The 24303-nt window shown below is 39.8% G+C and overlaps 1 protein-coding gene across 3 annotated transcripts in view; it reads right to left on the bottom strand.

The window, feature by feature from the left end:
• Positions 1 to 880: 880 nt before the first annotated feature.
• LOC133510522 (guanine nucleotide-binding protein G(olf) subunit alpha) overlaps positions 881 to 24303 on the bottom strand; it is a 61798-nt gene continuing 38375 nt past the window's right edge. For 2 of the 3 annotated variants that reach the window (XM_061838530.1, XM_061838532.1), the window contains exons 6-12: positions 6440 to 6494; positions 6261 to 6334; positions 4851 to 4909; positions 4632 to 4752; positions 4408 to 4538; positions 4267 to 4334; positions 881 to 2984 (exon numbers count right to left, since the gene is read on the bottom strand). In XM_061838530.1, coding sequence (XP_061694514.1) covers positions 2838 to 2984; positions 4267 to 4334; positions 4408 to 4538; positions 4632 to 4752; positions 4851 to 4909; positions 6261 to 6334; positions 6440 to 6494 — 655 coding nt within the window. In that variant the 3' untranslated portion in view covers positions 881 to 2837. The remainder of the gene's footprint in view (positions 2985 to 4266; positions 4335 to 4407; positions 4539 to 4631; positions 4753 to 4850; positions 4910 to 6260; positions 6335 to 6439; positions 6495 to 24303) is intronic. The other variant, XM_061838531.1, reaches the window with a different exon arrangement.

Genomic DNA, 24303 nt, shown 5'->3' on the forward strand with positions numbered 1-24303 from the left:
TAAGGACCCTAATGTACCGTAATTCCCGGCCTGCAGAGCGCACCTGAGTACATTTGTATAGGAAATACCATTTGGTACATATATACGCTGCATCTGTGTAAAAGCCGCAAGTGCCCGCATTGAAACACGAGATATTTACAAAGAAAGACGGTTCACAGAAAGAGTTTAACGCTAGCGCTGCTGCACTCACGCTAAGGCTAAAGCTAGCGCCGGTAAAAACAAAAACATACTGGTAAAAAAATCCCTTTGAGACACAGCAGTAACACAGTAAGAGTTGAACGCTAGCACAGCGCTAATGCTGAGCTAATGCTAACGCCCGCTAAAATCAGCACCGTGCTAAAGTTAGTACTGCACTAAGCCAGTGCTAACGCTAATAGGGCCGGTTAAAATAAAACTTACCAGTAAATATCACTGAGACACACTTCAGCAACACGCAAGTAACAGGGTTAGTAAAAGTCACTTCCTCGGCACATATATTCCACCGGTCTCATTCTTACCTTTTACGCTCAAGTGCCCCCTTGCGGCCGTTGGGAAACGCGCACAAATAGCCGCATCACCGCAAAAACCGCAGGGTCGAAAGCGTGTGAAAAAAAGTCGCGGCTTGTAGGCCGGATATTACGGTACTTTTATAACCTCAATGAGTTTCATGTAAAAATGATTTTGTCAAAAGAATTTTTCTTGTCTTCAAGTTTTGTGTTGCCTCTTTGTCGTTGATAAATGCTACAAGATATTAACGGGCATATCTTCGCCTCCGTTGGGCAGGCTTTGAGCACGTTTTGAGAGAAGTGGAAAAACTCAAGTGTGGATTCAGGACACACATGTTGTAAATAAAGCAAATAAATGAATGGAAGTCCTCTAATGTGCCTCTTTATTTAAAGAAAAATAAAAATGTCATTTCATCATCCTCCCCGGGCTCGAGTGAGGCGTCGGCCCCTGCAGTCCAAGTCGACTGTGTGTGTGTGTGTGTGTGTGTGTGTGGAGGGGCGGGGGGAGAAGGCGTGTGTCGTGTAGCAGAAGAAAAGGCTGATGCTAAATTTATTATTTTTTTTGTACAAGAAGAGCTCGTCTTGTTGGGTGCTGCTCACACATTCATAGTGCCTGTGCCTGTATCGCATATGGCTCCCATAGGACCCCCCCCCCCCACCCCCAAACATGACCAATATTGCACACCCTCATTTATTCAGCTCCATTCTAGACATGCTTTCCTATGTGTGTATGTAGACATATTTAGCGTATACATACATAGGTATGTACACCTAGGCACACACATAATTAAACATGTATAATTGTACATATATATTTATATAGACTTATAAATTTACATGTACATACATTTATAAAATTATTTTTTCCTGCATTCATACACGCACACGCACACACATAATGCATGTGTGAGTCTATGTACACAGGATCTCGCACGCACTTAGAGAGAGAGAGAGAGAGAGAGAGAGAGAGAGAACAAAAAAAAAAGTTGGTTCCTATGAAAACAACACCAGGTTGCAATTTGGACACTTTCAAAGGATTTCCAATGTTGTGTTTTAAAGCTGTTAAAGTAAAATAAAAACAATAATTTAAACAAAGAGGGCAGAATAAAAATCCCTCCCCAAAAAAAAAAAAAAAAAAAGGCAATGGTGCTGCAACATGTGGTCCTCACTGCAGGTAAGTGGTTAATTTGCATAATGTATATTTTTAGGATACTTTCCCTAGTTTGTTTTTAGTTCTTTTTTTTTAAATAAACAGCAGTTTATTTAGATTTTTTTTTATAAACCAGAAAAAAAAACCTAAACTCTACAGAGAAAGTTTCCCTCGCCCCATTTCGTGCAGTCTCCGTGTTTTGCTGCCGACAAAAAAAAAAAAAAACGTTTTTGACATCAAGCTGTACAGCGCGGTCGAAAAAACATTACTTACATCTGAGCTCATTTTGTTTTTGTTGTAGTTTTTTTTTTTTTTACAGGTACAGCCATAATCAAGGCACAAAGATCTACAAGTAGATTTGTTTTTCTTTTCAATTGAACTTGTACAAAATAATATTACACTTTACAGTCTGTACAGGAGAATTCCACCTTGCACAGTGTACAAGAAAAAAAGAAAAAGAAAAAAAAATAATAATAATACACATTTGTCTCCCCTTCCCGCAGGTAAAAGGATAGTGTGTATGTGCATGTGTGTGTGTGTGTGTGGTGGGTCGGGGGTCCGAGTCTGTGGAGGCGGCGGGGCTAAAGTGCACGCAGCAGCAGCAGCAGTAGCTCCTTTTTGGGGGGAAAAATCCTTCCGGCTTGCCATACTATTTAATCATCGTGCGCCCCGTCTCTCTCTTTTATCTCGGTCCGCAAAGCGTTTTTTTTTTTGTTTTAAATCCACCCCCCCCCCCCAAAAAAAAGAAAAGTGGTGACGGGGTTAATAAATATCGCATTGATGCTACATTGTGTGATCCTCTTGGGGGAGAATAATCCAAATCATCGTTGTGAGGGGGGGGGGGGTGACCTGAAGCAAACGTGCATTTATCTCTTCATTCTCTTGGAGGAGGGCGCTCACGCGCTCATCGCACGCTCTTCACTGAGGTGCTGTAGGTGTCTTCATGTATCCGAAAAAAAAAACAGAGAGGGAGGGGGGGTAAAGAAAAGGAGGTAGCCTGAAGCTTAGTGGAATGATAAAATTAAAAAATAACATAAAAAAAAAGAGGAAAAAACATCAAAGGAATCAATTGAATCTTCTCGTCGCAGAGGAATCCAAAAAAGTGAATGGAAAAAAAAAAGGGAAAAAAAAAAAAGAGCGGAGGAGGATTTGACACACTTCAGTAGTACTTGATGGTCCTCGGGAGGAGGCGGGAGATCTCATCACAAGAGTTCGTACTGCCGCAGGTGCATTCTCTGGATGATGTCCCGGCAGTCGTTGAACACCCGTCGGATGTTCTCCGTGTCCACGGCGCAGGTGAAGTGCGGGTAGCAGTAATGGCGGCCGTCGCCGCTCGCCGTGCTGATCCGCTGCGCCCAAAGAGAGACGCGTCATATATTACACGGGTTCAAACATTCCGACGTTCCCTATTTGACGCAGCGCTATAGAGCTCGTGCACGTGACGTCACCGTTTTCACGACGCCATATTGCCGGTCAAAGAGAGATGCTTGACATTGAACCGGAGAAGAATATTCACAATGCCCGAGACTTGCTGCGCTGTTATTTGTCACAACAGACGAGACAGACACTAAAAAAGATTATTCTATGGAATAGCAGCTGAAAAGACCAGAAAATATCGATTGATTTTGGCAATTAAACGTGAGGGATGGTGCCCGACCAGATAAACACATTCAGGTAGGAATTATTCTTCTCAGTCTTAAATTACCAAGAAGTATTTATAATGCCATGTTGGCTCATTTGAGAACGGTAAAAAAAAAAAAAAAAAAAAAAATGACAGGGAGTCATCTCCAAGGTACACGGAAGCGTGTTGTGGCCACACGTTAAACTTCGGTAAACCTCTCTCTCTAAACCGACAGACGTTTTTTTTTTTTAAATATGGATTGTTTTCAAATGAGTCCAATGCGTATTTAAAAAAAGAAAATAAACCGTCGTTGACGCAGAGGTTTACGTCGGTTAACGTGTGGCCGCAACACGCTTCCGTGTATGGGGGCTGAAGCCTATCGCAGCGGTTTCTTTTTTTTTTTTTTTTTAATACGCATTGGACTCATTTGAGAACAATGCATATTATTTTTTTTTTAAAAGTCTGTCACAGAGAAGTTTATTGATATTTAATGTGTGACCGCAACACGCTTCCGTGTACAGATGAGGCGACTCGCTATCTTTTTTTTCCCCAATCATTGTTAATGAACGCAAGTTTGTGTAAAACCTTTGTTATTTATTTAAATATTGGTATTTGTATTGAAAAAAATCTGAGTGGCTCCATCGCTCTGTGGGATTTATTCTTGATTGAGAACAGATCCATGAATGAAGTATTTGCACACGCGTCCAGACCTTTCTACGCTTTCAAACTCTCTTCTGTGTAAATCTCGACGGCTTACTCACCAGATCCATGTGTGGATCCAGTTTTCCGAGACAAGCGGAAGCGGGTTAACGGTCCAATTTCTTATTGGCGAAAACATCAACTCGGGCCTGAAATATGGGTCCTCTACGGCAAAGTGTCTCTCATTTTTCCACATACCTTCGTTTATTATCAGTTTCTAAATGTTTAACCGTATCGAACAAAACTCTGGGAGACGTATTTTCACGTCGTCTCAGTAGTAACTGTATTGAGGTGGTCCTTTTGCTACTTACAAGAAACTCGTCTCTGATGAAGAATTTTGCTCTCGTCACTCTCGGGTCCTCGCCGGGCTCAGGGGTTGCTGGAACAAACGGACGGACTGTTAAACACGGACAGATTTCCAAAATGTGTGCGCGCGCGTATGTGGAACCCACCTTCATTTGGTATGGTGTAGCGAGCGTATTCGGGGAAGTAGTCTTCAATTCTGGATTTGCCGGCTAGTACCTTCTCGGCGAGCATGTCCTGCTTGTTGAGGAACAGGATGACCGAGATGGTGCGTAACCACCTGCCGAAAGCAAGCGGACGACGCCATGTGTGATTTGAAGGGTTTTGGATCAAGCCGTACGGGGAGGGAAACCGGATCAAAAGGGCGACTCGCCTGTTGTTCCAAATACTGCGGAAGAGGTCGAGCGCTTCTCGTAGCCGGTTGGTGTTGTTGTCTTCCCTTATTACCATGTTGTAGCTGCTGCTCGCCACCACGAAGATGATGGCCGTGACATCTGAGAGTGGACGGAACGCACGGTGAGACATCGCTAGGTGCGAGGGGGAGATACCCAACAACAACAACAACAACAACAACCGCGGTTGAGGTTCTGACCGTTAAAGCACTGGATCCATTTTCTCCTCTCGTCCCGTTGGCCGCCAACATCAAACATGCTGTGGACACATAGGACACAAAACACTGTGTGGAACTGCCGCCATCTTGTGCTCACTATACTCTTTCCATGTCATTCAAAATTACTACACAAATGTAATTTTTCCATCAAAATTTTTCTTTCAAATTTTTTTTCTTTTTATGGTTATTACTACTATTATTATAATCTAAATCTCTATGTGCCCTGTGACTAGCTGGCAACCAGTGCATAATATACCCCATTTCCTGGCTGAAGACCGCTGGGATAAAGCTCCAGCCCTCTTGTGACCCTCGTGAGGATAAGCGGCTCGGAAATTGGATGGATAAATATCTAAATCATTATATTTATGTTCAATTGTAATGCATTTTATGTCAGCCACATTCTAGCATGACATTGTACTTTTTTTTTATTTTGGGAATGATATCACTTTTATCTTTACAAACTCAAATGAAATAATGCAATTTAGGTTAGAAAAAAAAAATCAATATTGATTGCTTCAGTAATTGTTTTACATTTGGAATTATATTTGAGTAAAAATTATCTTATTAAATTCTTAATAAATTCTCGCATTACCAATATATCTTATTACTCTTACAATAGTGATGTTTTAAATATTTTTAGTTATTTTACATTTTGCCATTTGATCTTCAAATATTTTCAACACATTTTTTAATAAATGTGTTAACTTTATTGAATTCAGGATTATGATCATATTTAATTGTATTATCACTTTATTAATATGATTATATTGTTATATCAATATAAAATGTATAAATATAACTATATAAACAATTATTTTAAAATATCTTATTAGAATAGTTAAAACAATGTAAATACTGTACTTTATTTATTATTAATTTCAGCCCTCTTGGCCTTGAAATTGTAATAGTTTTTTTAAACACTTAAATTTAGAAATAATTAAATGGTTCAATATTTTTAATTTGTTTGTATTATATGCATTGAGTAAATGTATTTTTCATTACAATATATCTAAATATTTAAAGGTCTTATTATGTAATTATTAACTGTCTCATTCATTTTAATGTGAATTTTTTTAAACATTTTGAGGAATAACTGGAATCAGTATGTATTTCTTCTTATTCATCTTTTCAATTTGGCCTGCACCATCTTACATTTTAGTATTTTGATTGCAAAAAGCAAAAGATGGAAATTTAGAACCTGGAAAAAGTGTTGGATAGATATTCTTGTTATTTCAAAAATCTATTTATATTGTCCTTCAGCTGTTATTTATTGTCCGTTGTGTTGACCTTTAGGATCTTATATTTAATACATATAGGACTTACTCATTACTGTGTTACTATTTTCATTCCATAAATGCATTTAATACCACACATGACACCAGTGCGACTTACTGAAAGTTGACTTTGTCTACTTGGAATCTCGTCTCGAAAATCCCTGAAGTTAGCACTCGGCAGCGTAGCAGGTCCTGAAAAAAACATGCCGCGATTAAAGGTGGCACTGCGGCGAGAAGAAACGATGCCGCGTGCCATCGGTTAGAGTGGCGAGTTTGAGACTTGTCCGGAGGGCTTACCTGGTCTGTTGGCGTGTAGTCGCTTTGTCTTACCGAGTCGATTCTGTCAAGGAAACTGCACAAACACAAAGACAACGCACACATTTATCCATGACGTAAGCGTGCATGTTTTAATAAACATCAAGGAAAAGTTACTTCAACAAACCTTAACGTGATCTTACAAGAATTTGTACATATCCAAGAAAATTTACTATCGTCACAAGTTGCTGTAAAGAAGTAATTTAACGTTATGGTGACTGTCAAATATTTATAGTACTACATCATCTACTCATCCATTTTTTCAAACGCTTATCCTCATGCGGGTCGTGGGAGTGCTGGAGCCTATCCCAGCTGTCAATGGGCATGAGGCGGGGTACACCCAGAACTGGTCGTCAGTCAATCGCAGGGCACGTGGAGACAAACAGTCGCACTCACAATCACACCTAGGGGCAATTTAAGAGTCTCCAATTAATGCTGTTTTTAGATTCAGAAATACTGTGCACAACGGTAAATGTCTTTCTCAGAACTGATCAGAAAAATCATTGATTGGATCGGCGAATTATTACAAAACCGAACAGCAAAAAATAAATAAATTCAGATGAGGCCGATAAAATGGGCGTAAAGTCTATAAACACCTAAAGCCTTCAACATATTTTTTCTCAACTTCAAAGACAATTTTGCTTGAAAGATTTTTGTCATCCACGAGCCAAGGTTCAATGACAATGTCTTCAATGCAACATAGTTTCTGGGAACATCTAAGTCACTAACGGCAACAAGACTACCGTAGTAGACCAGCATGTTTAATGTAAACATAAGACAATTTTTAGCGAATCTAACGTGTATTTGTAAACATCCATCACAATTAAGATCTCCAGAGAGCCTAATGTACAAGTTTTTGTAGACAAACAATTGAGTCTAAGTTGAAAGAGTTCATAAATATTAAAAATAATCTGTCAAACTGAGACTTCAATTTAGCATCCCTGATGCCGTCCTTTCAATACAGTCAATACTGCCAACTTATTTTGCTGAGCAGAACTACTACGTTGCAAGAGCCCCCCCCCCCCCTCATGCATCTGAGGCTCCAAGCAGTCTGTCAGGGAAGAGAGGAGGTACAGAAGCATTTTGTGTCCACAAGAGGGCAGGGCTGCGCAGTTGAGGCTATTTTTGGTGGAGTGATTACATAAGGCAGACAGCATGTGCAGGATGATAGCATCGGTGGTAGCATCAAGGCCCCAGCTCAGGACACACACGCACATGCGCGAACACACACTTGACTGAGGCCATACAACACTAATAATACAACTTGTCACAGCGCATGAGAATTATTGGTTGATATTTGCTTTATTTGGTTTTCTAAATATATACATTATATAATTACATATTGTGCTTTTCCTACCACTATAAAATATATTTGTATTGTTTTTAACACATACAATTATTTATAAATTATTTTGAAAAAAAGTTTTGTAATTGTTTTTATTTCAGTGAAATAAGATTTTTATTTATTTATTTATAAGTATGGAATTTTAATGTCAGAATTATATATCACTAAAATAAGTAAATTTTAAACTCAATATTTGTATCATTTTAAATAAATTATGAACATTAAAATAAATTGCTAACAAAAACAAAATTAATACATTTGAATCAATAACAGAGTTGTTTTGATTCAATATTTGTGTTAATATAATTTAACTTAAAGGATCATTCAACTTGGGTGGGTTGGAATGCGTTTTGGAACGTTCTTGTATTGTTGTGGTTGCTATAACTCATGCAGCAGCATGAAAGTATTTTCGGCAGCCTTTTCCCTTCACAATTGAACAACGTTATAATTACTGAGCGCTTAGTGACTGTCATGTGACACCGGTAATAGACTGAGACAAACAGTGCAAGCGAGGGGTAGTGGGGGAATGCAGGTCATGGATCAGAGGAAAAAAAAAAAAAAAAGAGAGAGAAGTAGCGATTGATTATTTTGTGAGCGACATTCCCAGTCTAGTCATCAGGGTGGGCATGTGTAGACCTCCTTAACTTCCGCTGCTGGGCCTCGTGCAATCCGATCGTCATCGCGACCGTGCTGCTCATGTGTTCGCAGCCTTGATGTATTATTATTTCGCATTGGCGCCGTGATTTTTCACGCCGGGGCAAACAGAAGTGATAAATAAAATTACTAGAGGGCACTTTAACTCTCAAGTTGCTGCGGAAGGCCCGATACTCCAAACCTAATGGATAGATCACATGCAATAATATTGTACACATCAAACAGCTCAAAGTTTTATTGCAATGCTTCAGGATAGACTATTTTTTGTCATCTTATTCTCTGCCAGTACACACAAATCATTAGATCTGGCAACCCTTGAGCAATGAACATAAAATTGACCATGAGGGAAAAACATGGAGAACGCAAATTCAATCCAGCAGCTTTCGGAGACTAAACTTGTGACTTGCTGATACTCTCTGCAAAACAAACCGATATTGGAAACTAAAGCTTTCTGAATTGAACGGGCAAATCATTATAAAATGGTATTTGGGGGCGGGGCAGGGGGAGGGGGGGGTGATGCTGCCTCATCTTGAGAGGGACCTGTGAGTATAAGAGCTTCAAAAGCACATTAGGCATCATCTACACACCCAAAGCTTGTGTGGCCGTTTATAAAGAACTTTCTGGAGTAAAACCCTTTTTTCGGACAATTTTATAGATTCCTGCACGTTTTTGCACACTTTGCAATAAGCCTCCACGAGTTGCACTGTTTCTACATGTTTTTACATCCATGGTCGCACATAATCGTAATAATTATCTGTTGTGATATGTATTATCACCGTAATTTCCGGCCTATAAGACGCGACTTTTTTTCCACGCGGTTTCAGATCTGCGGCTAATTTGTGCCTTTTTTTTCTCTAACGGCCGAAAGGGGGCACTCGAGCAAAAACAAAAAAAAAAAAAAAAAAAAAAAAAAAAAAAAAAAGGTTAGACCGAGACCGGTGGAATACATGTGCCGAGGAAGTGACTTTTACCGGCATGTTTTTTCTCTCTTTTTTTTTAACCGACCCTGTTAGCGCTGCGCTAGCCTGTTGCTGCTGTGTTACTGCCATGTCTTAGTGATTTTTGCCAGTATGTTTTTTTTTATTTTTTTTTTACCTCGCCCTGTTAGCACCGCGCTAGCGCGTTGCTGCTGTGTTACTGCTGTTCTCAGTGATTTAGGTATGTTTTTTGTTTTTTATAAAACCAGCCCTGTTAGTGCTGTCCTACCGTGTGGCTACTGTGTAGCTGTCGCAGCAGTTTTTTTTTTTTTTTTTTTTAAACCAGCCTAATTCATGCTACCATTTTTTTTTTGCTATATTAAGCTAACGTACTAAAACTCTCTCTGTGCACCATCTTTTTGTAAATATCTCGTGTTTCAATGTGGGCACTTGCGGCTTTTACGCAGGTGCGGCTTATGTATGTACATAATGGTATTTCCTTTAGAAATGTACTGGGTGAGGCTTATAATCAGGTGCGCTCTGTAGCCTGGAAATTACGGTAGCTTGGTTATTAATAAACAGGGCATGGAAACCTTTGGAGTCATGCAGGAACATGCGAAACCTTCTGGACCATGAGACGAGACGACTGCACTGTATGTATGGGGGGGGCAATGTACTGCGAATTTTTTGGAAACAACCACCTGGATCAAGGCTGGGTCTTCCAACATTAGTGCCATAATGCTCATTATACGAGTTTTCACTGTATAGTTAGTCGTTAAATATCCACTTAAGTTTTCATTACACTATTTGACATTTTGTATTTGCTTGTGTGTGTAACCCTAACCCTAACCTAGACAAGACAGCCGAGTCCCTGTGTGTTCTATTCTTCTTCCTGTAATGAATACAGGTCATGAGAGATGGCAAAACCTAAATGGGGACATCTCGGGCCCCGGGCCCCGTGCAGGGGTCACCTGTTGCCGTCCGTAGCAATTTGGTGCCCTGCGTGTAGTATCACGGCAAAATGGAGCAATTGTACCCGATAAATGCTGTAAGTGAGGACTACTACAAACAAACCCCACAACCCCGACACTCATGTGTTCATTTGATAATTGGCTTGACTTTTTACAAATAGCACAGCATCTTTAATTAGCAGCGCAGAGGCCAGATCAATAGTTTCCATATTTTGAGCCGCCTGGGCCGGCAGCATAATGGACTTTTTCACTTTAGTCTCCGACCCGCTGGCGAGGGCCTGCACGCTAGCAGCATTGCCACGCAGACGGGAAGAGCTCTTCCTCCTTGTCAACAACCAGAGATTAAACCTTTATGATTAAGGATCAATACATTTTGTGGACCCCTGTATATTCACAAATTCACCTATTTACAAATTGCAAAGTCTCCATTTGGGCCACAGTAGCAATGGCTGACCTTAGAAGGAACATTGTGATTTTTTTTTTTTCTTTGTTCCAAAGTCACAAGTTTTGGCAGCATAAGGAAATGGAAAACATTAGGGAGAAGGGCCGATTTCATTTGAGGATAAACTGATTCCAGTTTTGTATTTTTTTCAAGACCACCACAAAAAAAAAAAAAAAAAAAAAAAAAATTGTGTTGCTTGAATACAAATGAAAATGGAACAGGATACACGTTAAATAGACATCGTAAATGAATGAGTCATTAATAAAATATACCGATGTACATATGATTTGTGTCTCAAAAGCAATCAAATTCAGTGAATTAAAAAAAAAAAAAAAAAAAAAAAAAGAAAAACTCTGGTAAAACAAAACCACAGCAAAAGCTCAGACCACTGAATGTGGCATAAATATGTTAGCCAGAGGCATATAGACAAATAAATACGCAAATATGCAACATTACATATAAATGAATGTAAACTACAGGAAACTCAACAAAATCTCTTCTGCAGACATCACACTGTTTTGTTGGTCAGCCGGCAGAACGACCATCAGGTCGTCCGTCCAAACAGGAACAAGAACGCGGTACTGACGAGATGGATCGCCAAACGAGACCGATCCATCAACGGCTCGGCGGACCCGTCCTAAATATAGGATCAGCGGAACAGAGACACTCAAGAAAGTCAAACCAAATCTGGTGTAAACAAAAAACGACTGTTATATGTCAAGGCCACCTTTTGGCCTTCCTCGTGGCCACGCCGAGAGGTAGTACATGCTCGTAGCGTCCCGCTGTTCAATGTCCTGCTTAAAATAGAGCCAAACAGACTTGTGCAGACTAAAACTTTTTTAAAAAAATAAAATAAAAATATAAGAATCAATGCGCCCCCTTTCGATCACAGCTGCACCTGAAATATAAAAGCGGATAAAAATAGTGCGACTCAAATTATCGAGCAAGAGTTTTAAATCGGCAGCCTCGACGTCAGACTAGCGGTTTTGTCGGGACGTTGATCGGTTACCCGTCAAAAATGATATTTTTCCTCTCTCCAGCCGCAGCCCAAATCTAAAGTCGATAAGAAGAAGTGATTAACACCACAGCTGGTACTGCTGCCCGTGGAATCAGAATGCTCACGCTAAGAGCAAAATAATTTGTAACATAAGTTTTGAAGGCTGATTGTCTGAAAAAAAAATAAATAAAAGAAAATACACAGATATCGTGCCAGAAATTAATCTGTTACAGGACCCAGTGGTTGAATTTCTGAAACATCAGAAATCATCCGATCGTTGGCAACCAGCCGCTGCATTTCTGACACACCAGAAATTCATACATGGGTTGGTGTGGTCACACGATTAATAATTTCTGGCACAAGCAATTAATCTGAATGCTGTGTGAGGATTTCTTGAATTTTTGACACTCCAAAAATGTATCAGAGAGTTGCGCCACCGTTTGTTGGATCTTTGACACAAAGATCTCTCGCTGTCACACGACCCCGTCGGTTAAATTTATGACGAGGCAGAAGTTAATCTAATCATTTTGCAACCAGTCTCTGAATCACATCTGCGCATCTCCGTGTGCTTATTATAAACTCCATTTTACGATACTTAGAGTCCCCTCCAAAAGTATTGGGACGGCATGGTGAATTCCTTTATTTTACATGTATGGCGGAGGAAAATATTGGGCGTTGAATACTGCATTTGGTTTCAAGGAAACAAAGCCCAAAGAGCTGTGTATAGGACAAAAGCAAACTATTTTGAAGCTGAAAGAAGGGGTGAAAAAAAATCGATCAGAGCTATTGCACAAACTTTGGGCATAGCCAATACACTCATTTGGAATGTGCTGCAAAGAAAATTCACTCGTGTTGTACTGAGCAACAGACATGGAACAGGCCGGCCAGTGGGTATCAACAGCAGTTGGTGACAAACGTGAGAGAAACACTCAAAGACAAGTCAGTGTCGTAACTGCTGACCTTCACAGGGCAGGGGGAGAGGTATCACAATCCGCAGTTCAAGGAAGACTTTGACAAGAGGAATATGCAGACCATACCACAAGATGCAAACAATCATCAGCAAAAAGGCTCAGAATGGCAACTGGATTTTGCAAAGAAGCACAGAGATGACCCACAAATGTGATGGAAACACCTAGGGATGGAGAAAGAAAGGATCTGCTTAGGGTCCAAAAGATACAAGCTCATCTGTGAAGCATGATCGAAGTTAGTGTCATGGCTTGAGGTTCCATGGCTGTTTCTGGAATGGGCACACAAATTCATGATGGTAGCAGCAGACCAAATTCTGAAGTCTACAAAACTATTTTGTCTGCCAATTTACAGAGAAACGCATCCAAACTAATCGGGAGAAGCTTCAACATGCAACAAGACACTTTCCCAAAACACATTGCCAACACAATAAAAGGACTTTATTGTAGAAAAAAAGGGGGAATGCCTTATGTTCATCCAGTCAATCACCAGACCTTAACCTAATAGAGCATGCATTTTACCCCCCCCCCATGAAGAGAAGATTGAAGGAGAAAACCAAGGAAACAAACAAGAACTGAAAGATGCTGCATTTAAAATGAAGAATGCAACTGTCTGGTGAAGTCTATGGGTCGTAGGCTTGATCAAGTTGTTGCAAGTCAGGGTTATGCCACCAAATATTAAATATACATCCATTTTCAATACCGCTCACCCTCAGCAGGGCTGCAGGTATGCTGTAGCCTATCCCAGCCAACTGTAGGCGAAAAGCAGGGTACATATACCCTGAACTACGAGCTACCTGATTGTAGTGCAGCGACAAATGTTATTCACCTTAATTTAATAATACCTGCTCCAATATTTTTGCTCACTTGAAAAGTGGTTGACTTCATACAAAAAGGTGTTCTGTCTTGAGTTTTTTTTTTAACACATGTAGAAGTAAATAAAAGCTGTAATTCTGAACTTTTAGCTCATATTCATCTTTTGACCTCAATCCCAAATGTCTCCATTACATAAATAACTAACTAAATATGTAGACCTTGCAATTCCAATACTTTTTGGAGGACACTGTTCATACATCTCCCGTTTTGATTCCTTTGATGAGGTCAAGTGTAAGGATTCTCAGCAAAGGGTGCGATTGCACATGGCGGCCTGCAGAAGGTGTAGTTCTGCTCACTCCGCCACAGCAGGAGGAGCACGCTGACCCTGCCTGTTTTTAGCAGCTAGGTTCCCATGGCAACCCCAGTCGGTCCATACCACTCATCTCCCTCTATCTCGTCAGGCAGCGCCGATTGCATCCTGCCATTCGCAGGACCGACCGATCATGTTCAAGCAGAAACTAAGAGAAATGTACTGTATTGTAACAATCAACCCTCCATTTGTTTGATATCCCAAAAATGTACATGAGTCAATGTGACCTAGGTCAATATATACCAGGTAAATGTAGAAATCACATTAAAACTCTATACTTCCATTTTCTAGGAGGCTATCCTAGCTGTTTGGAGAACAGCAAGGTACTGCACCCCAGACGGGTCGCCAGTCAATCATAAGGCACATATATACACAACCATTCACATTCACATTCACACCCGTGGACAGTTATGCAATATTACAACAAGAATAGTAAAGGACAATTTCCTGAAAGTAAAGCTGGCGTATCATGGAAAAATAGTCAACGTTCTGGATGGGCTCATGGGACCAAAAAAATTATCAGCGAACATCCAGGAATTCTCCACATGGAAGATGGTTTACCTACTTCAGCAGCTGCCACTATTTTGGCTAGCAACTAGGCTTTGTTCAAATCAGGATTTTTGGGTCTGATCATCCATCCATCCATCCATTTTCATAGCCTCTTATCCTCACAAGGGTTGCAGGAGCGCTGGAGCCTGGCCTAGCTGTCAACGGGCAGGAGGCGGTGTACACCCCGAACTGGTTGCCAGCCAATCGAACACATTGTAAAATATGTGCATTGGCTCCACATACCAGAAATAATGGGTACTAAATTACTACAAAACATTTTGTTTCCTGCTTGGAAGCGGTATCATATTAAAAGTATGTAAATATACTTCAAGGGAGCCTCAAACAAACGTCCTCTCCCAAGCACTTGTGACCACCAACTGACGTATTTCCCCATTTTGTTCTTATAAACACGGTGCGATCCATTATTGCTGTCATCCTCATGATAACGTGTTTATTTTGTCACATTTGAGTTGACAAGATGAAGCCTAGTGATTGTTAAAAAAAAAAAAAAAAAAAAAAAGGGATGCAGTGGGATCGGAAATAAAGATTTTATTGCAGTAGTCTGACATACTACAACCATGAAAGACCAAATTTGTCTTGTGGTCTGATGCAGGCATTACACGTCTGTGCCACACAGCCAAGATTTTTTTTTTTTTTAAATAGCTTTATTGGTGGTCAGCTATTAACTGTACAACATCAAAAGACAGATGTCTAGGCTAAAAATAAAGTGGATTTTGGAATCGAATATACAGTACACAACGGCGACATGGAGTAAATCTGGTCTGCATGATTGGATCAGAGAATTATGACATCAAAGCCGATCAGACGAACAGCCATAAAATGCTAATTAACGATCAGATCAGTGTAAAGCAAGAGAATGAAAATGAGATCAGAGGTGTTTTGTCACAGAAACAAAATAAACATAAAAAAATGGCTGTATGGCTAGTGTGTATCGAGCTATTTCAGCGCAGGGTTTTCACAAACAAATTAATAATACATTCTCGATTCATTTGGTCGTAAATCATTGACTTTTGTGTTTGTACAAAATACATTTTTTTGCAAGTTCAGATTGAACTTCACTCATTTTAAACCTTAAAACTATAGCTAAAAAAAAAAGTGAACATTTTTAATTGACATGGTATTTTTAATATTGGGCCACCATTGACACAAGAGGCTTAATATAAGGCACTTGCTTTGTTTAACCAATTTACCATATTTTCCGCACTATAAGGCGCACTGCATTATAAGGTGCACCTTCAATGAATGGTCTATTTTAATTTTTTTTTTCATATATAAGGCGCACCGCATTATAAGGCGCATAGAATAGACTACTTAATAACTTGAGTTGTGTTTCCCCGTGTGAAAGGGAGCCGCAGATGAGGCCAAACACCACAGTGCCCCTGCGTCAACTGACTGGGACAGACGGCATGTCAGATGTGATAAATCCAACACTCGGGGTGGGGGTTACACGAGTTGACAACTGAAGTGGGGGGGATAATTGATGAGGATGTTGCCTGCCGTGGACCAGTTAACATGGATCCCCGTGACGTAAACTACAGTTATGTCGCCTGTCACAAGTAGCTGTAGTGATGAAAAAGATACAACAGGGGATTAGCTGCTAAATGCTTACAATCATCTAAATATTGGTCTGATATTTCATTATGACGGGATGCAGACGATTAAAAGTAGCTTTCTGTTGATCCCAGGAGATCAAGTGGATGAAACTAGCTGATTTGATGTGAGAGTGAATAACAGGACAAGGGCAATTGGACAATGTAAAAATATTTTGTAAAAAAAAACAAAACTACAGTATCTACCCTAGTTCTGAAATGTTGGTGATCGGAACCACAACATTTTTAGGTCTTATTTAGTGCTCACGTAAGGAAGAGACAGTCAAAATCCCACCACTAAAGGGGAAAAAAGGACATTTTTCGCCGTTCAATTTGATGAGTGTTAATCTATAACTGAAACCCAAGTGTTGACATAGGATAGCAGCCCCTAAAATTCCACCCACTCAGTTCAAGCCATCTATGCAAACAAACCAGTCACTGAAACGATATAAAAGCTTTCCATAAATAGCCCGTTGTGACCTCCTCTGACCGCATTCCGCATGAGGTTAAAGTTGAGTTGACTAAGGGAAGGTGAGTGGGAAAACTGGGAGGGTGCGGCCACCTGGACGCTGCTAACACTTAGAGGCTAGCACAGGAACTCAATAGGCGGTCTGGTCATCTTTCTTGAAATCAGTGTTCATTATTATTCTGTCAATGAATGAATCACTATTTTGGAATAGATTCTCACTGATTACGGTTGAATAATTAAATAATAGCTACCTGTCCTATATCTTGTATTTTACAACTGCGATTAGCTGGCAAGCAGTTCAGGGTGGACCCCGCCTCCTGCCTGATGATAGCTGGGATCGGCTCCACCGCTCCTTGTGAGGATAAGCGGCTCAGAAAATGAATGGAATTTAAGACTGCAAAATGTGAAATGTTTAGCAGGTGCAATTAGCATTAGCGCTAACACAAACTACCATTCAGCTCACTCATAGGTCATGTTATATGTAGATTACACATTTAACGGTCTTAAAAATCACTTATAGATGGTCATCTGTGGTTTTTGTTGAACATAAATTCACGAGAAACCAATTGATTGCTGACCTATCGGACCGATACCAACTGCCCACACACTGCTCTTCTTATCAATAATGTTCCATTTGTACCGAATGATGCGGTTAGAACCATCACAGTAATTTTGGCAGATCGAAGTCCTGGAATTTCCGCTCTTACAAGTGATTTGTGGATCTATTTTTTTTTTTTTTTTAACAAAGTTATCAGTGTAGCAGACAAAATGAACAGAGAAGTACTGAATTTTCACCATTTTTAATCGTATTGTAATGATACTAAAGGCTTTGTATTGATAAATTTAAAGACATGGATTAAAAATACAAAAAAGGCCATTTTTGTAATACAAAAATTTTTCCAGTTTAGTGGGTTGTATTCAGGTTGAATGCTAGAACTAAACTGAGAGCCAGACATTTTGACTTGAAGCAGCCATTTTGGGCAAATTCAAGTCATCATATTTGGCGATCATTTCGAGGATTCACGTGAAAAAAAAGGGGTAGCGAGGTCCCATTCATATTTTTGATTGAATTTATGCAATGTAGAATGCATGTGTATGATGTTAGTCTTATACTTCTGATTCATTTACTATCATAGACTTTAGGAGTAGAGCGGAAATGGTGGGAATACTGGGGAGAAGGGGGGCGAGGTGGGATACACACATATTAACCTAACAGAGGGGTTTTGTGTCTCACCTTCTGCTAGCGACCTTCCCTTTGTTTACAGCGCATTGCCGGGATACTCCCTTTGATTCAGCTGCGCACACGTGACCCGCTGCCAGTTTCTGCTCTGCAGTACTGCTGCTGCTGCTGCTAAAAATAGCCTTCGCTTGCCCTGGCTCCACTGCTAGTTTACATAAGCTCTAAAGGGTGGGGGGAAGGGGGTGGGGGGGAGCAATAGAGGGGGGGGGGGGGCGTTCTATGGACGACCATTCCACAATTTCTCTGAGCAGCGCCGCTGCTGCTGTCCTCCAGCGGTCTGTGCCGTAACCCTCCCGGTCACCAGCACTGTGGATCGTGTGTTCTGTGCGTGTACATGTGTGTATATTCCACACACACAGAGCGGCAACATCCGCCATTCATCACATGCCTCACTCCCTCTTCTCTGTCCTATAAAATGGAAGCACATTTTAACCTCAAAATAAAAATCTATTTATAACCTTGCTCTTTTTGGCTTTAATGTAGCCCCTCCCACCACCACCACCACCAGCCACCATTGCTCAAACCAACTAACCAAACTACCAAGGAATGCAAGAGGAATGAATATCACAGGAAAAAAAAAAAAGAAATGCAATCATGTTTTCATCCCTACACGTATATTTTTCTTTTGATAGGCTCCAGCTATTTGTTTTTTAATATTCTTCATTTAATATTGCTTTGTCTAATATTTTAAATATATATTTTTTTCAAATGTAATTTTCCTAATGTTATTATACTTTTTAAAAAAATATTTTTGTATTTCTTTTCTAAAATTAGTGATTTTTTTTCCAGAATACTTTTATTTCTTTTCTATCAATTTCAGATTTCTCCATTGGCTTGATTTTCTATTTGTGTATTTTTCCTCTAAGTTTTAATTTTTTTTACAATTTAATGACATACTCTCAGGTATTTACATTTTTCAAAATTTTCCTAATGTAAGTGCAATTTATTTTTAGTATTTTTTGCTATTTGAATGTTTTCTATGCAATTTTATATTTTTCCTAGTATTTTTCTTTTGTATATTTTCCCATTTTCTTCCAGATGGTTTTGAATCATCTTTCAAATGTTTTTCTAATATTTTTCTATTCCTTGCATACATTTTTTTTGCCAATTTACTGTATTTTTACCCTCAAACAGTCATGTATTTTTGTTCTAGTTTGTAATAATTTTGTATTATTTTGTTGTGTTGTGTTATTTTGAATATTCACTGATGGTGTAGTGGTACACATGCCTGACTGATTTTGGTGCGCGTAGCGTGGGATCAATTCCTGCTCAGTGATGGTGTTGATATGTGTCCTGCGACTGAGTGCCGACCAGTTCAGGGTGTCGTTCGGCTATCACCCAATGTTAGCTGGGATACGCTCCAGGCACTCCCGCGACCCTTGTGGATAATCCGATAGGAAAATTGACTTGTTTGATATGTTTTCCTCATACCTGTGCATTTTTCATGTAATATTTTGTATTTTGTTTCGTACTGTCCAGACTCTTCAGACACCTAAAAAGGCCCAAAAGTGCATTTTTACTTTTCAGCCCAAAGACTTTTGTCACCGAAATAAAATTAACAAAACAGGATGTTGATATGATCGCAAGTAAAAACCATGGACAGCGCGTGCTTGTGTGTGCACACACAAAAAAAAAATCTCCTTGTTTTCCGCGGTTCATATTGGGAAATGGTTGCTACGTGGCTAATACAATCCAGAGCTGCAGAGGCAAAAGTTTGCTTCACATCCGGTGTCAACGCAGTATAACTCACTAATCGCCGCCTCTACGGCAAGAATTTAAGATAGACGTCTGGACACTTAACGTTATCATGACTTTGTTCCTAATATTTTTTTTGTATTCATCTTCAGTTAATTGTGAGTGTATGTGTGTTTAGTATGTTTACCCCAACACTTTTGTACTTAATTTCCAAATATTTTTGTATTTTTTTTTTTTTTTAAATGTCTGTGCCTCTTTTTTTACAACAACTCTTCGTGTACAAAGATGTGGAGGACTGAAACTATCATGGGATGAATAACAAGCAATGTAAACGTGGCAAAGCAAAACCGGGTGTGTTGCCTTGACAACCCAAGAGATGTAGTCGACATTTGAGAACATATGACCCCCTCCTCCTTCGCAAAAGGACAAAATGAAAACAGCGCCTAATCTTGTGACATGTTGCTACGCAGGGTAGCTTTAGGCCCTTGACACTTAAACACAGATGAAGCCTTAATGTGCGGGAGGAGGCATGATACACGGAGAAACCATTTCAATGTTTGACTGAGTTGGTATTAGACCGGGATTGTTTAGTTTTTCCATTTCTTTGGCTTCTGTTTGCCTTTCAAAAGCATGGTAAAGTTAGAAGTATTGTAATTTCCGGCCTATAAGCCGCAACTTTTTTCACACGCTTTCAACCCTGCAGTTTGTGTGGTGATGTGGCTAACTTGTGCATTTTTTGTAACGGCCGCAAGGGGGCACTCTAGCGGAAAAGGTAAGAGTGAGACCGGTGGAATATATGTGCCGAGGAAGTGACTTTTACCGGTCTGGCCCTGTTAGCGCTGCGCTAGCGTGTTACTGCCGTGTCTCAGTGACTTTTACCAGTATTTTTTTTTTTTTTTTTTTAAACCGGCGACTACCGTAAGTATTAGTGCGGCGGCGCTAGCTTTAGTATTAGCGTAAGCACGGCGGCACTTGCGTTACACTCTCTGTGTACCGTCGTTCTTTGTAAATATCTCGTGTATCAATGTCGGTTTCAATCTGGGCACTTGCAACTTTTACAAAGCTGCGGCCTTTGTATGTACCAAATGGTTTTTTTTTTTTTTTTTTTTTTTACAAATGTACTCGGTAAGTCTTATAACCAGGTGCGGTCTGTAGGTAAATTAAAAAGGAAACGTGTTCCTCCGCAAAGAAGTTTGCAAAGTTTTATTGTTTTTAACCATTAACAGCTACAGGGGTACCTCTACTTACGAACATCTCTAGTCAAGAAAAATTCAGGTTACAAAACGCTTCCTCAGAAAAGTATTCTCTCGTTACGAAGGAAAATTCAAGATATAAATTGGATTCGCAGCCCTCTAATTCCGCCGAACGTAAACATCCTGTATATTGGTTTTCTTGGTTCATGTTCATCCATTTACCTACAACATTGTCTTAATTACTTATATATTTGCATTTAATATTTATATATACATACACATTTAAAAATATTTTCCCATTAATTTTTATATATTTTTTTCAGGTTTCCTAGTATGCATAGTGGTACCTTGAGTTCACTTATTTCTATGATCATGCTCGGATCTCCGAATTCGCATCTCAAATCATCGTTATCCATTTAAAAGAATGGAAATCCAATAAATGAGGAACACGTGAGCATAAAACATGAGCGTACATAATGTACTTTTTCCTTGTTTTTCTTCTGTGGAGGTTGTGGGGGTAGGGTGGGGGCGTCCCCACAGGGAACTGTAACAATCTTAAGAACAGTGGTTTGTGAAGATGGGAGTTCCACTGAGCTTCCAGCAGATCACGTTGTGGAGCTGGTCTTAACACACATACATACACACACACACACACACGCATAATGCGCCTTTGATACAACCTCAGTCATCTGACAACAGTGTCATATGATTCCATTACAGGACATTCAGAAATAATCTGGATTATGAGAGCTCTTTCAAGACGAATACACTTTTTAGAACGTGTGTGGTCATGTCTATGACTCCATCTCTATCTCTAGCCGAGTAACGATGCGAGCCAATGGGAGCACAGAAGAGGCGGGGCTTTTGCAGAATGTGACTCACAGCTCCACATGTCTGGAGCAGGCGTTAAAGTGCAACTAATCAAAAGGCGCAAAAGTGCAACTAATCAAAACATTTTGCTGCAATTGACAGTTTGCAGCTGCGGGCGAGACTGAAATAGATGCACATTTTTGCCTCAGGGATCCGTTATTTTTGCTTGTTTATTAATTAAAGTTTAAAAAAAAAGAGAGAGCCATGACCACACAGCTTGTGATACCAACACCTCAAAATAAATCAACATTTTTGTATTTTATTTTCTTCTGTTTTTGTATTTTCTAAAGATTTGTATAATCACCCTGTATGTTTTTGTTTTGTCTATTTATGTATCTAGTGCTTTGGTATTGTGTTCCAAAGTTTACATTTGTCATCAAATGTACTTGTAATTTGTGACTGTTATACATTTGTGTAGTCCTAATTGTGTATTTTTAACTTTTCCTTCAAGTACAATTGCATTTTTTTGGTGCCGTATTCTCTTGTATTTTCATATTTTTTATTCTAAATTCATTTAATATTTTTTGTATTTTTTACATTTGCGTATTTTGGATTGACTTTTTATCATTTCTGGGTTTGTACTGTCTCTTTAATTTGATACATCTGTGGACTTTTTCATATAGCTCTGTAATTTTCATCTATTTTTTCCAAATATTTTTGTTGTTTTAATTTTCTCATTATTTGAGACTTCCTTCGCCCATTTAAATGTGTATTTTTTGGGGGGGATTTGTAAATATTTTTTTACATTTGCATTATCTTTTCATCAAATATCTTTGTGGTTATATTTTTCACGATATATATATATATATATATGTGTGTGTGTGTGTGTGTACTTCTTGAAAGTATTAATATTTCTGCTAACATTTTTTTCCCATGGTAATTTGGGGACTTTTTAAAAAAAAAAAAATATTCCAATATTTCTGGGGTATATTTTTTTTTTTTTTGGGGGGGGTACTTTGTTTGTATTTTTTGTAACATTTATGTATTTTCCATCCAATATTTTTGTCTAGCATTTTATTTATTATCTATTATAGTTTTCTCAGTATTTGTGTTTATTTGGGGTTTTTTTTCTCTACAATGTGCATTTATTTTCAAGAATTTCTTTGAAACCTTTCACAATTGTTTAGCACTTTTTAGTGCTACTGAAACCATGTTTCTGATACTATTTTGCAGGGATTTCATTAAAATCATTGGTTCTGCTATCTTGCCTCTTAATTGGCAACCTCAGGTACAAGCAAAACTATCAATCCATCCATTTTCTGAGCATCTTATCGTCACGATGATCATGGGAGTGCTGGCTCCTGGTTGTCATAGGGCAGCAGGCGGGGTACACCCTGAACTGGTTGCTAGCCAATCGCAAGGCACATAGAGACAAACAACAGTCACACTCATAATCACACCTAGGGGCAATTTACTGTCTCCAATGAATGCATGTTTTTGGGATGTGGGCGGAAACCGAAGTACCCAGAGAAGCCCCACAAGGGCATGGGGAGAATATGCAAACTCCACACAGGCAGGGCCGGGATTTGTGAGGAATTGTGAGGCCAACGCCATCTTCCCGAAAACCTTGTAAAACACACTGGAAATAAAGGAAGCAACACGTGTATTGGTGTGTGCGTGCGCATGTGTATGTGGTGGTGGGGCGGGTAGAGACAGGCGTATATAAATACATCCCTCTCTCGGGCTCTTCCATGAAGAGAAGAGACTCCTTATTGAGCAAAGCGACTGTTTGCAAAGCTCTGTTTTGTCGGGCCCTCCAGGGACCAGGGCCTGGCTGACAATGGCAGCCATTCTTAGCATTTTACTGCCCCAGATGACTGTGTCACTGCCCCCCTTCCCCAACCCCCACTCAAGGTCTGGTGGCGGGGTCCCGTGACCAGCACGAAGAGAACCAGCCACAGCCTGGCCCGAGAAAACCAGAAAACGGCCCGACCTTCTGCAAGGCCTCTGCAGACGTTAGTCCGACCTGGACTCTCAACAACTCACCATAATAAAAAAAAAATAACTTTAAAGTGCACACCAGAACTATATGAAAAATGAAATACAATGAATAAAATTCAAAAATCCCTTCACAGCTTCGTTCACAGTCTTTCCAGGATTTATTCGCCTGGCCCTTGAAAATGGAACTTATTGAATCCAAGAGATCATCCATTCACACAGCTGTTGGGAGCTTTACATATTCAGAACATTCGATGCTTTCAAATTAAGACAAACGGGGCGCTTGACCTCTGGGCCTTAGGGGTTAAATGTACCACCCTGGTTGTAGCCACTCTCACGCAGATGGCACTTAGTGTTATTACAATTACACGGGACGCTGTCAAAATCTGCCGGTCGTGGCATCTATGCAACCCAATTGTAAAATACTTGAGAAACAGTACTTATAAAAGTAATATTAGATCAGTGATTTCAACGCTGTAATGACCATATATGGTCCAGTGGTCCGGAACTTGAAAAGCAATTGAGTGGTGCCCGAAAGAACTATCACCGAAACAACCCTCGCAAGACAAAGTAATGATGCAAGGAAAAATCATGATGTGCATGTGCTTGACTGGAAAAAGATGCACAAATTGGGAGTAGCCTCAAGACGTTAGCTGAGGCTAAACCCGATGGCCAGTCGCCTTATTAACAGATTTATACCAGTGGCTGTGGCGACCCCTAACGGGACAAGCCGAAAGGAAAAGAAGGAGCAGCGGGAACAAGCAACAAGGAAAGGGATCCAAAGTGAAGCCTCATCACCAGTTTT

Source organism: Syngnathoides biaculeatus, chromosome 13 (genome assembly GCF_019802595.1).
Source record: "Syngnathoides biaculeatus isolate LvHL_M chromosome 13, ASM1980259v1, whole genome shotgun sequence".
NCBI classification, from domain to species: Eukaryota; Metazoa; Chordata; class Actinopteri; order Syngnathiformes; family Syngnathidae; genus Syngnathoides; species Syngnathoides biaculeatus.